Source organism: Sinocyclocheilus anshuiensis, unplaced genomic scaffold (assembly GCF_001515605.1).
Source record: "Sinocyclocheilus anshuiensis isolate Anshui unplaced genomic scaffold, SAMN03320099.WGS_v1.1 scaffold1800, whole genome shotgun sequence".
Lineage (NCBI taxonomy): Eukaryota > Metazoa > Chordata > Actinopteri > Cypriniformes > Cyprinidae > Sinocyclocheilus > Sinocyclocheilus anshuiensis.
In genome coordinates this window covers 341,198-359,608 of record NW_015557201.1, presented here as the reverse complement: position 1 = coordinate 359,608, position 18,411 = coordinate 341,198, and the positions used below count along the sequence as shown (strand labels likewise).

The following is an 18,411-nucleotide window of genomic DNA, read 5'->3' as shown; positions in this document are numbered from 1 at the left end:
ATAAGCCCGCCCACTCTAAAGCGATACTAAACTGCAGTGGAAACGCAAACCGAGCCGAACCGAACCGTGCCGTACCGTACCGTACTGAGCCGTACCGAGCCGAGTCATACCACGCAGTGGAAAAGCGCCATTAGGCATGCATTTGGTCTAGTAATGTTTCTGAGGGAGCTGCATTGTTGTAATGCGGCTGCAGGAACTGAACATGGGCTCAACAACTTATTTGTATTTCCTAATATGTACCTATATGTTTAGGTTCAATACTTCGTTTATTGTTCCTTTTATAGTTGTAACCTAATTCTTTTTGTACTCGTTAACTGTTGAGGAAGTCTTCACCTTAACAAATTACTGTAGTGCCATCACGACTGTTCAAACATTGTCGAAACATTTACATAGTTCCATTTAATACGTACATTTAAACGTATATTATATAAAATGTCAATTAACGTTTACAGTGACCAAGAATGTTAAGCCCCCAAAATGACAAAAGCTGTTTCTAAGCTATATTCCAAGTCTTTTGAAGTCATATGATAACTTTGTGAGGAGCAAGTAAAAATAAAAGGCATAATTCACTGGAAACTGTGGAGCAGATTTTGAATGTCATTTTACATCCCACATATTCAGATTTGAAGTTATGACACGCATGAGAACCTACATTGCAAAGTGTGGATTGGCATTTAAATGATATTCATGAGTTTCAATGGATGTGAAGATTTTCAGTGGATAATGCCTGTTTTATTAATTTTGTATTCCATGAAAATTTTGTGGGGATTTGCCGTCAGTTTGGTACAAGTCTCAAAATTTAGAAATGTATGGTTTTATTAAACTACTTTTGAACTGCAGATAATCAATTTAAAGGGATAGTTCACCCATTGTCAATTGTCATGATATATTACCCTTCATGTCACTCAAGATCTGTATGACTTTTTTTTTTTCTAAACCGAAACTAAACCGTTTCGGTTCCCATTGACCATTGTATGGACAAAAATACTATAGAAATCAGCGCGAACTGAGCTATCTTCAAATGCTGACAGCACTGTAATTTTTGGGTGGACAATAACTTTAATGACATTTCCTCACCTGTGTTTGTTTTGATGTAGGATGGCTTTCCATGGATCCTCTCGGCCAACAGTGTGTGGTAACTTGTTCCCTGGATCAGAGTTAGGCCACAAGTATTTTTGTGTCAACACCACGACCGGCACTACCTCAACGGGCCTCAGCGCTACACCAAATCCGACCGGACCCAACGCACCTGCTGGGACTCCCAGGCACCCGGCGTCTCTCGGGGGCAGCACAGGCGGAGGGGCGGCCATCCCGCAACCTCACAGTAACCCAGCAAGTGAGGTTCCAAGTCCTGCTGAAATGGAGCCCGATCGGCCTATCGGTTATGGTGCGTTTGGAGTGGTCTGGTAAGTCCTCCTGTCATCCCAGCATACTGATTCATGATGACCATCTGTCATGTAGTTACACTACCGTTTAAAAGTTTGGGATCTGTAAGATTTTTAGAAGATATTTTTGAAAGAAGTCTCTCATGCTCACCAAGGCAGCATTTATTTAATTATAAATGCGGTAAGAACAGTAATATTGTAAAATTTATTTTCCATTTCAATATGTTTTAAAGTTGAATTAAAATTGTACTAAACCCAACGTTTGGTCAGTTGTGTTAAATATTACACACTCTGGCTGTCCTTTTGCATTGATAGGTCTGTGACAGACCCTCGGGATGGACGTAAGGTGGCTCTGAAGAAAATGCCGAATGTCTTCCAGAACCTGGTCTCCTGCAAACGTGTGTTCAGGGAACTCCGGATGCTGTGTTTCTTTAAACATGACAATGTAAGTTTTGCAGATGGAAAAGGGAAGCACGCATGCATGCATGTATGGGTGGGTGGACATAAAATGAAAGAATAGGTATATTGAGATAAAAAGTGTGTGTGTTTTCAGAGTTTTGGAACTTGATTGCATGTTTTTTGTAATGATGGGAATTCGCTTTGGCAGGTGCTGTCTGCCCTTGACATTCTCCAACCTCCACAAATCGACTGCTTTGAGGAGATGTATCCTTCAGGCTCACATTTCACCTCAAGTTGTTCCTCTCTGATACTTTTTAACTTTATTTTTTTTATTCTATTCATGCCTCAATACTAAGGGGATTTAAGGGATGTTCCACCTAAAAATCCAAATTTTCTCATCATTTACTCATGCTGTCTAAGGCTACGTTTACACTAGTGCATTTTCGTTTTAAAACGCTTAACTTTTGCTACGGTTTTGCCTGTTGTTTACACTACTCTGGCATTTTCGACCCTCAAAAACGGGAGACTTTTGAAAACGCTGCAGACCCGTTTTAGTTTGAAAACTCTGGGGTTGCGTTTCAGTGTAAATGGACCAAAACGGAGACTTTTGAAAACGAGGGTGTGGCTGCCCACATTTGCTCTGCGTATCCTTGACAACCATGTAAACAATAACATCATGCTCATTGTTGTACCTACATGAATGGTCATGTGACATGCGTTTTTGGTTGTGTAGTGTGGACGGAGATCGTTTCTGAAACGCAGTGAAAACGAGGATCATTTTCATTTTAAAACGCTGTTTTAAAACAAAAACGCACTAGTGTAAACAGGGCCTAAGATGTATGACTGACTGACTTTGTTTGTTTTTTTTAGAAAAATAATAATAATAATTTTTTTGGAAAAAATATAATCTTTATGAGTCCATATAATGCAAGTGTATGGGACCCCCAAAGATTCATAAACCACACAAGTTAACACAATGGTAATCCATATGACCCCAGTTGATGAATCAATGGCTTCAGAGGTGGATTATCTTAGTTTGTGTTCATCTGAAGAAATTTGTTCCAAACCTGTATGAGTGTCTTTCTTCTGTTGAATACAAAAGAAGATATTTTGAGGAATGATGGTAACCAAACAGTTGCCAGTAGCCATTGACTTCCTTAGTATGGGGGTAAAATACTATAGAAATCAATGACTACCGGAAACTGTTTGGTTACCCTCATTCTTCAAAATATCTTCTTTTGTGTTCAACAGAAGAAAGACAATCATACAGGTTTGGAACAACTTGAAGGTGAGTAAATAATAACAGATCTTTAATTTTGGGGTAAACTGTCCCTTGGAGTAGTTGGTTTGTTTCCATTAGGAGTGTTTGAAAGTATATGTCATCTGATCTGGTAAAAACGGTACAGTAGCTGTATTTGCACGTCTATAAGTATTGTGCTTTACATTATCAGTGGGAAAGTGGCAGACCAGAACATGACACAAAAATGTGAAGACAAGGGAAAATACACCACTGGGTTGTATTTAACCCAGCATTTTTTAGAGTGTACAGTGTAAAGAGTTTAGTTGATTGCAGTTTGCAGAGCAACTTGGTGTATTAATATTGAATGTATGTTTGTATGTATTGGCTGTTTTGCAGTGGCTCAGAATTTAGAATGTGAAACTTTTGGAGTATTTATAATATTAACTTTAGTATAATGTGAAGCTGTTTTTGCACTTATTAATTTGTTGTGAATGTCCTGGTTTGCATCTAAGGTCCAAAATTAAAGGGTTAGTTCACCCCAAAATGAAAATTCTGTCATTTCTATGGGAGGGTCAGAGAGCTCTCAGATTCCATCAAAAATATCTTAATTTGTGTTCCGAAGATGAACGAAGGTCTTACGGGTTTGGAACGACATGAGGGTGAGTAATTAATGACAGAATTTTCATTTTGGGGTGAACTAAACCTTTAAAAACACCTTGCCAAGTGCCAAACACAAGTGAAAATTAGCTTTGGGTAGTAAATTTGCCAATAACTGTGTTAGGAAGTGTAAAATGCAAAAATTAAAAATGCAAAATACAGTTTTATGGCTAGTAAAAAATATGGCTGGTAATTTTTTAATGGTAATTTTTTCATTGGTAATTCATATGCAATTGGTGCTATAAAATTACTCTTACTCTTAATGTACTATGAGATATACATTTAATTTTTTATTTCACCCATTACTAGTTTCCAACATGTTTTATTTTTCCTCATAGCAGAAATTGTTATGGTGGCTGTAGATGTTTTGCAGGTCAGTTGTTTTCTTAACTGGGTCTGTGGTGTAGATACGTGATCACTGAGCTCATGCAGAGTGACCTACATAAAGTCATCGTTTCCCCTCAGCCTCTCACCACCGATCATATCAAGGTGTTTCTCTACCAGATACTCAGGGGTGAGTTCACATGGGCATGTCACTTGGATTACACTTGGGTGGGGGGGAGCTTTAATCTTATGTTCTGAAAATAAAATTTATTAGCAAAATCCCACTGAACTGTTAATCTTGTTTGGGGCCGTTTTCACTTTTGTTGCTGGGAGAGTCCGATTAATCTTCTAGCTGAGGCTGTATTTATGTGTATAATGAATCTAGAGTAGGGATGACAATACTAATTAATGGAATCGTACTTGTGAAATACTTTGAATACCAAAGTCAAATATCATGCAGTGTACATAAAATGTTGTACAAACGTTGCCACACTATTAGCGGAGAGCAAGAGTAATTGCACCTGTAGATCAGATCGATGTGTGATTCCACAGGTTTGTCATATCATCTTATTGGTGCTTGTCCACTGCAGTCATTTTATTGTTTTTATTATTATTTTAGGTAAGACTTTATTTTATACACTAGCGTTCAGAAGTTTGGGTTTGGTAAGATGTTTTTGAAAGAAGTCTATTATGCTCATCCAAGCTGCATTTCTTTGATCAAAAATACAGTAAAACAGTAATAATGTGAAATATTACTGCAATTTAAATAAGTGTTTTATGTATTAATATTTTTTAATAATTTCTGTGGTAGCTGAATTTTCAGCAGTTATTACTAATTTCTCCAGTGTCACATGATCCTTCAGAAATCATTCTAATATACTGATTTGGAACTTGGAAGAAACATTTCTAATTAATTATTTTAATAATAATTTATATTATATTTTTGTGAAAACTTGGATACCTTTTTTAGGATTATGTGATGAATATAAAGTTCAAAATAGCAGCATGTATTTGAAATGGAAGTTCCCTTTCAGTCGGTCACTTCAACGTTGTGTCGAAGTTCCGACAGTAGGGGTTGCTCTTGGGAGCCCAGACACCTCGGACATCATTGAGAAAATGCCAATGAAATTGGCGAGTAAGATTTGCATAGCTGGCCACACCCCAGACATCCAGATTTAAATAGGACAGCGTGGCATTTGCTTACTCATTGTGTTTTTCGGAGACGAATGCAGCGTCTCTCTGTGAGTAGCAGCATTACATTCACCTCTCGATCTCCTCGTTGTTGGATCTACAGCACAGGCAGCGACCTCTCCCTTCCCCACACAGAGCTAAGTGTTGTGAGAGTACGCCTAGGTGCTTTAATGGCAATCTTTAAGAGCAAATTTTCTTCTAAAAGAGTAAATTATCTAAAAGAAGACTGTTTCCCATTTGGCCCTTCTGCTTCTAAGTATGAGGCCACAGCAATGTGCGTCGGGGAAGAGCATGGTGAGGCGAGAGTAGTTTCGCCGGGATAATCCCCGCGGACCTCTCGTCCTTCTCACGCTTCGTGTCCTCCGGTTGAGCTTCCAGATGAGTTTGAGAGCTTGTCTCAGGGCGAGTTCAATTTCTCATTCGAGGCTCATGAAGAGAATGAGCTGTTGATCGCAGGATCAGAGGCCAGCCTAGAACCATCAGTAGCTGATGACTCGACTGAACTGGTGCCCTCGGGTGCCGAGTTTCAGTCTGAGGCAGACGCTGAGATGGTGGCCATGCTTGCCCTGCAGCCAAGAGCATCAAGCTCGAGTGGACTCCTCCACCCTGTCCTGAGCACTCTCGGCTGGATGATTTTTTTTTTGGGTGCTGAGCGTGACACTAAACCATACTCAGCTCTAGTTCCTTTCTTCCTGGAAGTCCAGAAGGAACTGACGAAATTGTGGAAGGCCCCGTTTTCGGCCAGGATACGATATACCAGCTCCTCCATCCTCACAACCCTCGACGGGTCCAGCGAGTCGTTATACGCTATACGTTATACATTATACCCCCAGGTGGAGAAAAGCGATTGCAGTGCACCTTTGCCCGCAAAATGCTGTCACTTGGCGGGTCCGTCCGAGACTCCCGTACAAGGCCTGTAAGTTTTCTTCGTCCCTTGTGGTGTGAAGGCTTATGCGGCCTCTGGACAAGCTGCATCCGCCCTGCATGCCATGGCCATCCTGCAGGTCTATCAAGGCATTGAAATAACTGCACAAGGGTGGTCCCAACCCAGAGGTTTTGCAGGAACTGTGCTCAGCGACCGACTATGCCCTCAAGGCTACGAAGGTCACGGCGCAGGCTCTGGGGAGGGCGATGTCCGTGCTAGTGGTTCAGGAGTGCCACCTGTGGCTCAGGCTGGCAGAGATGCAGGATGCTGAGAAAGTGCACTTTCTTGATGCCCCCTTTTCCCAGGTTGGTCTCTTTGGCAACACCTTTGAAGAATTTGCCCAGCTATTCTCCACAGTTAAGAAACAAATGCCATTAAACACATCCTGCCTCAGCATGGGTCAGGTTCTGTTCTTGCACCTCTGAAGTAGCAGCCTCCATCTGTTCGTCGCCTGGGATGGTCCACTGCCGTTGCATGTCACAACTCGTCCACCATCTCTTGTTATCGGATCTGTGATATCCATCCTCCAAGAGGGCCTGGACAAGCACCTGTCTGCTTTTACACTCAAGGTGTATGTGGCTGCCATTGCAGCAAATCACGAGACTGTAGATGGCAGATCGGTGGGGAAGCACGATCTGGTTATCAGGTTCCTAAGAGGCGCCCGGAGGCTGAATTCTCCAAGGCCGCACCTCATCCCCTCTTAGGATCTCTCAGTGGTCCTTCAGGCCTTACAGAGAGATCCATTTGAATCCTTGAGACAGTTGGACTTAGTGCCTTCTCTATGAAGACGGCCTTCCTGACTGCGTTCACTTCTATCAGGACGGTGGGGGATCTTCAAGCCCTCTCTTCATTGACAAATCATGCCTGGAATTCGGGCTGGCAGACTCTTACATTGTCCTGAGACCCCGGCCTGGATATGTGCCCAAGGCTCCCACCACTTCTTTTAGAGATAAGGTGGTAACCTTGCAAGCTATCCCCCCACAGGAGGGGGACCCTGACCTGTCTCTGTTGTGTCCGGTGTGAGCCCTGTGCATCTATTTGGAACACGCACAGAGTTTCAGGCTGTCTGAGCAGCTCTTTATCTACTTTGGAGGTCAGCAGAAGGGGAATGCTGTTTTCAAACGAAGGATTTCCCACTGGATTGTGAATGTGATCCGTACGGCCTATCAGGCCAGAGGCTTACCATGCCCACTGGGAGTGAGGGCACACTCGACCAGGGGCGTTGCTGCTTCATCAGCTTTAGCAAATGGTGCCTCACTAGTGGACATTTGTAGAGCTGCAGGTTGGGCTACACCTAATACAGTGGTGTGAAAAAGTGTTGGCCCCCTTCCTGTTTTTTTAATTTTTTGTATATTTGTCACACTTAAAAGATTCAGATCATCAAACAAATTTTAATATTGCAAACACTTTTTCACACAGGGCCATGTAGTTTTGGATTTTGTTTTCCCTTAATAATAAAAACCTTCATTTAAAAATTGCATGTTGTGTTCACTTGTGTTATCTTTGACTGATATTTAAATTTGTTTGATGATCTGAAACATTAAAGTGTGACAAACGTGCAAAAAAATAAGAAATCAGGAAGGGGGCCAACACTTTTTCACACCACTGTACATTTGCCAGATTCTAAAACCTGCGTATGGAACCAGTCTCATCCAGAGTTTGAGGACTAGCTCTTGAATTCAGGTGGCTGGTAGGGTGTAGAGCTTGCATGTCGTAGCCCCATATGTATATTACTCCATTGCCATGTTCCTTAGGATTCAGTGTTTCCCCCAGACTGACAGTAGATCTGCCGCTTGTTTCTGTGTTTGGTAGCTCTTCCCTTATGCGGGGCCCACCACAGAAATCTTCCCTATGTAGTTCTTCTTTTCAGTAAGTCTATAGGTTGGTCTCCACATGTCACCTCCCCTTCGGGTAGGATGTGGTCTCCGTAGTGTCTTTTCCCCACCTGGGAAACAGACACTTTCCCATTGTTAACAACCAGGACTTTTCAACTGTTACTTGTCCCTACCTTCTTGGAATGAGAAAAGGCTCCGCTGAGGTGACCTCTGCCTTATGGCGTCTCTCCCGGGTATTGGAGAGTGAGGTCATAAGTCTTGGGTGTTGGATGGTTACAAGAAGGAGAGGTGCATTTGGTTGTGACACGCTGGGCTTGTCAACCTCTGTGCCCCCATGGACTCACAATGCAGTTCAGCACCTGTGGCGTTTAGTGTAGGGACCCCTAGTGTTAGAACTTTAACAAAATGTTGACGTGACCGACTGAAAGGGAATGTCTCGGGTTATGTATGGTAACCCTCGTTCCCTGATGGAGGGAATGGAGACGTTGTGTCCTTTTTGCCACAACTCTGAACTGCCTCTGAGTGGGTTCAGAGGCTTCTTGACGACTCAGAACAGAACAAGTAAGCAAATGCCACGCTGGCCTATGTATACCCGGATGTCTGGGGCGTGGCCAGCTATGCAAATCTTTCTCGCCAATTTCATTGGCCTTTTTTCAATGATGTCAGAGGTGTCTGGGCTCCCAAGAGCAACCCCTAGGGAGCTTCTCAATATCCCTCCTCGTTTCCTCGCTCCTCTGTCCTCCATCCTATGACCTGGAAACCGATCGAGCTCAGCCATCTTGTAGGACATTTCAATTTTCTAATTGCACTGCGAGGAGGCAAGGTTCGAGGAGTGAGGAGGCTTCCTGAGGAGTCATGAGCGAGGATACACGGGTATATCCTTTAAAGAAGGGTTTTATCGACTAAACGTGATGCACGTATAAATTCTCCTCCCCCTTCAGATCTGCACCAAGTGCTAACCATAGCAGAAAATACAAACACGCATAAATGTGAGTATTAAGCATGAAGTTATTGTAAATGTGGGTTATGTTTTGACAGTGCCTTTAATTTAGATGTATAACGTACTTTTCAGCAAATAAAAACAGTTAATAACTGGGAATAATTAATTGTTAATAATAACTGGTAATATATAAAAAAAATTAAAAAATACGGACAAATGTGATATTTTGTGGAGGTCGAAACTATTACAATATAAATAATTATCTCTAATGTTCAATAATCCCGACGTGCAAGCTAAATACAGCGGTGTAGAGTCATCATTAATTGACGACGCTTTGAAGTGATGCAAAAGGGAGCAAGGATGTATAATTTCATTTGATTCAGTTCCTCCATCCTCGCGTCTTTTCCTTGCGTCATTCCCACGCATCCTGAAGGGGTGGAGCTAAAACGCGAGGAAAGGAAGTGAGGAAAGGAAACGAGGATGCACAAATAAGAATTGAGAAGCACCCCTAGTGTTGGAACTTCAACACAATGTCTCTATTCCCTCCATCAGGGAACGAGGGTTACCATACGTAACGAGACGTTTTTTTTTTGTATCATTAAAATTGTATTTACGGTCACTTTTGATCAATTTAATGTGTCATAGTTGAGTAAAACTATTCATTTCTTTCAGAAATGTAAAATCTTACTGACCCCAAACTTTTGAATGGTAGAAATAAATAAATTCATTCATTCAATTTGGCTAGAAAAACAGTACATTTATTATGAAAAAGAACCAGATCTGTTAGATATATTACTTTTCATTTTGTTTTGTTTATCCTCCCTTCCAACTTCATCCATAACATGAACTAGTGGAGGCAAAGCACCTCTAACAACACGGGTGTTGGTATTAGCAAGTGCAGGAAGTATTAGTTTCCTAATCAGCAAAGTTGGTGTTTTGTTGTGTGATTTGTTTGTATTGTTCTTCCTGTCAATGTCCTTAATGAGATATCCCTCTCTCTTTCTCCCAGGGCTGAAGTACCTGCATTCTGCAGGCATTCTGCACAGAGACATCAAACCAGGGAACCTGCTGGTCAACAGCAACTGTCTGCTTAAGGTACAATACCGCACATGTATAATACATCAAATGTACTCAATCTAATAATAAAGTGGGCAATAGAACTATCAAATATGGCAAAGTGAGAAATGTCACTTTTCTTTCTCATCTAGATTTGTGACTTTGGCCTGGCGCGAGTGGAGGAACCGGATCCTTCTCGTCACATGACCCAGGAGGTGGTGACGCAGTATTACCGTGCTCCGGAGGTTCTGATGGGATGCCACCATTACACTTCGTCGATAGATGTCTGGTCTGTAGGCTGCATCTTCGCAGAGTTGCTGGGCAGACGTATTCTTTTCCAGGCTCAGAGCCCCATACAACAGGTAATGATGTGCACTACCGTTCAAAGGCTTGGGGACAGTAACATCTTTGAAATAAATTAATAGTTGTATTCATGCATTAAATTGACCAGAATTGACAGACTTTTTCTAATTTTTATTTCAAATAAAAAATATTTTTTAAACTTTCTGTTTATTAAAGAATCCTGGGAAATATTATCACCCTTTACTGGAAAAAAAAAAACAATAATAATGATAATGTTTCTTAAGCAGCAAATTAGCATATTAGAATTATTTCTAAAGGAGGATGTGACACTGAAGACTGGAGTAATGATGCTGAAAATTCAGCTTTACCATCACAGGAATAAACTACATTTCAAAATATATTCAAATTGAAAACAGTTATTTTAAATTGTAAATAACAGTATTACTGTTTTTTTATTTATTTATTTTTATAATGCAGCTTTAATGAGCATAAGAAACATAAGTTAAAATTGAGCATAAAAAACATTAATAAAGTCATACCGACCTCAAACATTTATATACACAAACGCTAGTGTGTATTTATTAAAGGATCTTTTTTGTTTTAATATACACTCTAATCTTGCTGAAAATTAGGTCCTTTTAATTAATTTGATTTTGAGAAATAGTGAATTGAAGTGTCTTATTTCTCACTCTGTTTCTCCTCCTCTCTTTTTCTCTCAGTTGGATCTGATCACTGATCTCCTCGGGACTCCTCCTCTTTCTGCCATGGCATCCGCGTGTGAAGGAGCGCGAGCGCATATTCTTAGAGGACCCCACAAACCAGTTCAGTACCCTCCTTTACTATGATTTATTACTCCATAAAGACGTAATGCACAAATCTGTCCTCAAATCAAACAAAATATTTTAACTTTTATTTGTGCTTTCTCTCACTTAGCCCTCGCTTTCTGTTCTGTACATGTTGTCAGATGGGGCAACACATGAAGCTGTTCATCTTTTGTGCCGCATGCTAGTTTTTGATCCAGTGAGTATGACATTTCTAGATCACAATGATAACGTCCTACATTTTGGTTAAATACTTTTGTGGTCATTTATTAATGGCCTATACCTAATAGTTCATTTGAGGCCATATACACACTTCTGAGTGTCTGTATTTCATAACATTTATATTTGAAGCACATTCTTCCATAAATGGTTGAATCTCCCGAAACTAGTAGAAAATACAGTGACAAAAATATTCTGAACGTCTTATTCAAATGTTAAAATAAATATGTGTAATTGGAATGTTTGTAGTATGGTTCATATGATTTTGTATGAGTAATGAGAATTGTAGTAAATCATCATTGACAGAATAAGTGTTTTATATTTTAATACAGTTTAAAATTGAATTGATTCCTGTGGTGCAAAGCTGAATTTTCAGCATCATTACTCCAGTCTTCAGTGTCGCATGATTCTTTCAGAATTAATTTAGATATGCTGATTTGATGCTAAAGTAACATTCTTATTATCACTGTTGAAAATAGTTGTGCTGCTTAATATTTTTATGGAAACTGATAGATTTTTCGAGATTCTTCAATATAAGTTCAAAAGAACAACATTTATGTGAAAATAGAAATCTGTTCTAACAATTTAAGTGTCTTTACTGTCACTTTTGGTCAATTTAATGTGTCCATGCTGAATGAAAGTATTAATTTTCTTTAAAAATCTTAAAAAAAAATAAAAAATAAAGAAACCTTGTTGACCTTATACGTTCGAACAGTAGTGTATCATTTTTTTGTTTGTTTTTTAAGATAGTTAGAGTTGTGTTGTTATTATTGTTATTATGGAGAGAAAATGACTAAAGTTATTATTATTCCTCAGGTAATAGTCTCTGTGTGTGTCTCCATCTATAGGCCAAGCGCATCTCGGGCAGTGACGCTCTGTCACATCCGTACTTGGATGAGGGTCGTCTGCGGTACCACACCTGCATGTGTAAGTGCTGCTACTCTGTGCCCAGCGGGAGGGTGTACACCCGAGACTTTGAGCCGCCTGCGGATCGACCTTTCAGTCACAACTATGAGCAGAGCATGCACTCCGTCTGGCAGGGCAAAGGTGACTCACTCTGGCCCTTTGTTATGATTCAATCTTTTGACATGAAGGACCCATGATGACCTGTTTTCTCTCTTTATCTCAGAGCTCATTCATCGTTTTATAACAGAGCACCAGCAAGGCAAACGAGTGCCTTTGTGCATCAATCCCCAGAGTGCAGCCTTCAAAACCTTCATTAGGTGAGTATAAGATTAAAATATTATTACAGTGTTGTTTTTAAATGCTGAGTGTTGATACTGATGTGGTGTGGTTTCTATAAACCTTTTTGTATAGCTATTAATTTATATTTATGTATAAATCTACATTATGATATATAAAAATATGTGTGTATATCCTATCCTGTCAGTGATTACTTATTCAGCAAACATCCATTCTTATTACAATATTTCTTTTGCCATCTTGTTAAGCCATTCTTTTTCTTTGTTTCTGTATCAGATCCACAGCCTGGCATTCTTCAAAAGTATCAAGGAAAGAAGAGAGATGAGGTGGATTCTGGGAAATGTGGATCATAGGAGCAAGCATGCATTGGAGATGAAGATGGTTCTTGATGGATCACATGCTTTTGAACGAATTCTCAGCACTCATTCCAATTCCACATGGGGATTTCTCAGAAAAACTTTTTTTTTTTCCCCCAGTTCCACTTACACAAGTCTGATGAATAATGCTTCTGATGCTGCTGAGAACACGTTTATACTGACTGTGCTTGAGGATTATGGGAAATAGAATTTCCCACAGAAAAAAAAAAGAAAATCTCATGGATTGTTGAATTTTGACTAAATGTGCCAACGTCAAAAGTTGTGCAATACAGATATCTGGAATAATGCAAATGATAAGACTGCGCTGACCATGATTTCACTAACGGATGAGATGACAGTGCCCACAAGTCCATGGCATCGCCCGTGCAGCCATCTTTACTCAGAGAGTATCTCCAAACTCTGTCCATAGACTTTTATCACTGTGTTCTTTTTGCGGGTTCTTAGGTTTTATTCTTAAACTTCTGATAACCAAAAGTTCTTAAGTCTTCTTTCTTTGTTACTGCTTCCTCATTCAATTGAATGTTTTCTGTTCGATATCACTCAGATTTTCTATTAATTTTTTTCTTTACTGTTATTGTTTTGTTTTTGTTTTTTTTTGGGGGGGAGGGTTATTGTGCAGTTTCTTGATGGATCACATGCTTTTGAACGAATTCTCAGCACTCATTCCAATTCCACATGGGGATTTCTCAGAAAAACTTTTTTTTTTTCCCCCAGTTCCACTTACACAAGTCTGATGAATAATGCTTCTGATGCTGCTGAGAACACGTTTATACTGACTGTGCTTGAGGATTATGGGAAATAGAATTTCCCACAGAAAAAAAAAAGAAAATCTCATGGATTGTTGAATTTTGACTAAATGTGCCAACGTCAAAAGTTGTGCAATACAGATATCTGGAATAATGCAAATGATAAGACTGCGCTGACCATGATTTCACTAACGGATGAGATGACAGTGCCCACAAGTCCATGGCATCGCCCGTGCAGCCATCTTTACTCAGAGAGTATCTCCAAACTCTGTCCATAGACTTTTATCACTGTGTTCTTTTTGCGGGTTCTTAGGTTTTATTCTTAAACTTCTGATAACCAAAAGTTCTTAAGTCTTCTTTCTTTGTTACTGCTTCCTCATTCAATTGAATGTTTTCTGTTCGATATCACTCAGATTTTCTATAAATTTTTTTCTTTACTGTTATTGTTTTGTTTTTGTTTTTTTTTGGGGGGGAGGGTTATTGTGCAGTTTCTTTTGTAACCTATCAACATTATGAAGCATCCTGTGCAAACGTCATCCTTGAGCAAATATATTAGAGTTTTAGAGTTGTATCAGAACGCTGTATAGAGGTGATGGTGTTTTGTGCCGACAGATGTACGTACTTGTTTATCTGTGGAACGTATACTGTTCCATTCCCACCTGAAGCATCTTCCCAAAGGTCCCACCCCCCTCCTAGGACCAAACGAGATTGCTATCAATATCCTGCTCTCTGATTGGGTGAGGCTCTGTAGGCAGAGAAGGTAGATTGAATATTATTTATTTTCTGTTTTTAATTTATTGTTGTCTTGTCCAACTTGTTTGGTGTTTGTGTTTGGCGGACCAGTTGCGTGGGTTTCATGGTGGCATGAGCGAGCCGTCTGGTCCGTTTTTGAAAAACTGTGTGTTTCGGAGAGTTTAGGGAATGTGCAGTGTTGTACTTTTTTCAATATTTCATTACCTCAACCGGCCCTCAGTTTACTGGGCAGGTGTATGTAGACTGAACCCAATCGTTTATCAGAAATGTACTGTAATGTAGTCGAATGACATCAAGTGTGTGTGTGTGTGTGTGGAGCTCCTCCACTGGGCCCGCAGTCTATCCCTGAATCCGTCTGCTTTTCTTTTTTTGCTTCAGAGCAGATTGTTGGGACAGTGGCTTATGGTTAATTTTAGATAGTTGTTGGGGAAATGCTGCTGTTTGTGTAATACCTCTAAAACCTCCCCGACTCATTTGTAAAAGTAACACGTCTAGAGCTCAGGTTTCATATTATACAATATGAACTAGACTGTAGACACTGTAGATTCTGTTTTTTTTTTTTTTGCAGAGAGCTGAATACTCAAAAATGCCCAGTGCTGTAAACATCTGCCTCCTACCACCAGGTGGCAACAAAAGTGCAGGGCACGTTTGGATGTATCAAGGCAGTTGTTGCTCATCAATAATGTCTCTCAATGCTTGTGTGTATGGACTTCACTTGGATTTGCAATTGCAGTGCATTAGGAGTTTTATTTTAGAAACTTTTTTTAATGTGTTTAATTTTATGATAGGAATATGTTTTCCCCCCTATGTATTGTGACCAATTTTTTTTAGCTTTTGGTTTAAATTTTTAGTTTCTTACGTTGATGTTTTTATGACCACTTTTGCTATTGTCTTGGTAGAAAAGCTTGCAAAATAGTGAAGGAATGAAGATCGGTGGGTTGATTTAGTCTTACTGACTGCCCAACAGAAAGTGGACATTTTAAGTAAATGGTGAATTTCTTTTAGTCGTAAGATAATAGATGTTAGACATTTTAAGATGAAACTCAAAATTTGAAATTCGTGTTAATGACTATTATTTTGAAAAAATGATTGAACAGTTGTTTTAAGATGGTTATTACTTTCTCGTTATCTGTTTTTGTTGTTGTTTTAATTTTTTTTTGGTTTTGTTTTTGCATTTTAGAAGAAAAAAAAAATGTTTTTGGATTTGTGTTCCCAACAAATACTTGAAGTTTTTAAGAAAAAAAAAAGAGATGTGGGTTAGGGTAAAATAGACATTAAAGAGACAGACACTGGAATCCTTGTCTCTGCATCTTATTGGTTTGTCATCACAATTGCATTGCAGTTATTGAACAGGACAATGGAATTTCAATTACAAAGATTTGAAGAGGTTTTGATGTTTTGCAACTATTGGGTGTTTAAAATCAGCATGAAATGAATTCTTCCTATTGTGAAAAACTGATCTATGCATGTGTTTCTTTTTTTTTCTTTCTTTCTTTTTTATTTTTTAGTTCATTCCGTAATGTTTAATCAAAATGTCATATCTGGACTTGCCGGCGAAAACGACAGACTGTCGCTTTTGCTGAACTGTCGCTACTTCCGTTTCATCGTGAATTTAAAGTTATGTGATTTAAAAGTTTTCTTAAAAAACAAACATTTCTAATCTTGATTTTGGTTATTTTAGTAAAGGTACTCCATATTTACATGATCTTTTAATGACTATAAATAAAAGTAGTTACATCTACAGCTATCATTCAGAGATTATTTCCAATTATTCACATGACAATCTTAAATATACGAAATTGGTCACAAATGACTAGACTTACAATAAATTAAATCCTAATGACCGAGGGCCTCCTGTATGAAAGGCTTTGTGTTTCATTCAGATTTGTAAAACCATATGTACATCAGAATCTGCACAAGGTTCATTTGATTATAAGTACATGCTCAAGCTTTATTTTACATGTTCTCAAGTCCCCGAACATAAATGGAACCTAGGATACTTTTTTTATGACTGCATCTGCATAAAATTTCCATATGCGTATTGCCTTCCTGACACAGAACAGTAGCTGATACAGATTGCAGGAATCGCCTGCACTGATATGAGAGATTGTGCAGCTAAAATCATTTATTTAAAAAACAAACACAGAAACATGTACCCAAAATTGCATGAGATCCTACGTTTTCAGATAATGTTTTGAACACAACAAATGTGTTCTTACCCCACATGCAAAAAAAAAAGTATTTATTTTGTGGACTATCTTCATCACGTGACATCTAATCACAGCTGCAATTGTATATTTTATAATACAGATTATCGAGACTGTAAAACTAAGATGAACACCAGGGCCCTCTGTGCATACAGTGAAAGCTGACCACTCTGGTCCTCATACAGTGCAAAGACAGAATTATCAATACGAACTGGTTGAGGTTAAGTAGGAAAGGTGACCCATTTCTTTGTGCAATGTTGTATATCACAAGCACTGAACCAAGAAATCATTAGTCATTAAAAACATGCTTTCTCCGTTCTAAAAGCAGCACATCCATTAAATATATTTGATGGAAAATTGATTTTTTTTAGGCTCTAGGGGCCTGATGTATAAAGTAAAATCACACACTGGTATTTATAAAAAATTATAATAAACCTGGCACATGCACGCTTACTGGTGAGAACATAGCATTCATCTTTCCCTCTCATGTCTGACAATAGGAATATTGCATATTAAAAAAGCACAATATACTAACAGCTATTATGTAAAACATGATCTGACAATAATTTTTGCTGTTCAACAACATTGTCACGTCAGGGACTAAAGCTTTTAGCAAAAGTTATGTATGTAATGGGTTTACTTAAGTTATTAAATCATTTTGATTAAAGATTACGAGGGCATATGAAAATAAACAACGCAACATTTCATTAAAAAAAACCAAGAACTGTCGATTTTCAATTCATGGTGACTTTAAAGGGGTCATATGATGCTGCTAAAAAGAACATTATTTTGTGCATTTGGTGTAATGAAATCTGTTTATGCGGTTTAAGGTTCAAAAAACACATTATTTTCCACATACTGTACATTATTGTTTCTCCTCTATGCCCCGCCTTTCTGAAACGTGTCGATTTTTACAAAGCTCATCGGTCTGAAAAGCGAGACGTGCTGTGATTGGCCAGCTATCCGGTGCGTTGTGATTGGCCGAATACCTCAAGCGCGTGACGGAAATGTTACGCCCCTACCATACTGTGATGACGTGTCCCGGCTGGAGTGACGAGACAAAAACATTAAAACCCATTATAAACGAGACATTTGTTGCATCCAGTGGGGACATAATTACTGATTATAATGACTTTTTTATTTTTTATTTAATTTCTTTTTACGCATTGCGTTGCATCGCGCCGCATAAACATAAAACCATGTCTGCATTTGTGATCGGAGAAATGACAAACAACAAGCGTTACTCTACACTGCCCAAAACTCGCGTTTGAATCATCAGTGGCAAATCCTTTAAATGAAAACGTACGTACTGTCTGTAAGTCAGAACAGCCGGCACTGTAGTCTACTCTCCCAGGATCAGGAAACAGTCCTCCATAAAATGTGCTGCACACATCTGAATATTTGGGTTGAAGTGTTCTGGAACAGTGTTGTAAATACAACTTAACCACTGATTTCTAGTCGTGTCCTCTGGAAGACCAAACAAAGTAGTTTCGCTTTCACAACGAAACACACGGCGGGCTAGAGTGAGCGGCGGCCTAGAGTGAGGAACGGCCAGCGGGCTAAAGTGAGCGGAGGGTGGCGGGCTAGAGTGAGCAGATGCGGGTGGCCTTGAGAACAGCGCGGCCGGTGGATTCGACGAAGGAGCGGCCGGCAGGCTTGCGGCAACCACATGTGACGACCCCGGGCTGGACACTGCTTCGTCCACGGTGAAAGCCGATCCGGCAATCCACAGCACGAAGTTGATGTATTTCCTCAGCAACCAGCACGGATCAGCTCCAGGCATGACGAAACAATATCGTCCTCTTTTGGAAGGCCAAACAAAGTAGTTTC

At 39.5% G+C, this 18,411-nt stretch overlaps 1 protein-coding gene across 2 annotated transcripts in view; it reads left to right on the top strand.

Moving 5' to 3' along the window:
• Nucleotides 1-13,699, top strand: part of LOC107678874 (serine/threonine-protein kinase NLK2-like) — a 16,141-nt gene extending 2,442 nt beyond the window's left edge. The window contains exons 2-13 of one of the 2 annotated variants that reach the window (XR_001632981.1): nt 1,098-1,406; nt 1,701-1,830; nt 1,993-2,048; nt 4,089-4,195; nt 9,906-9,991; nt 10,105-10,314; nt 10,975-11,076; nt 11,189-11,275; nt 12,144-12,342; nt 12,425-12,518; nt 12,775-12,879; nt 13,495-13,699. Coding sequence is in view for 1 of the 2 variants with exons in the window: in XM_016474297.1 (XP_016329783.1) it covers nt 1,099-1,406; nt 1,701-1,830; nt 1,993-2,048; nt 4,089-4,195; nt 9,906-9,991; nt 10,105-10,314; nt 10,975-11,076; nt 11,189-11,275; nt 12,144-12,342; nt 12,425-12,518; nt 12,775-12,823 (1,428 nt within the window). In the remaining variant the exon portion in view is untranslated. Of the gene's footprint in view, nt 1-1,097; nt 1,407-1,700; nt 1,831-1,992; nt 2,049-4,088; nt 4,196-9,905; nt 9,992-10,104; nt 10,315-10,974; nt 11,077-11,188; nt 11,276-12,143; nt 12,343-12,424; nt 12,519-12,774; nt 12,956-13,494 lie in introns of those variants that run through there. The other variant, XM_016474297.1, reaches the window with a different exon arrangement.
• The last annotated feature ends 4,712 nt before the right edge of the window (nt 13,700-18,411 follow it).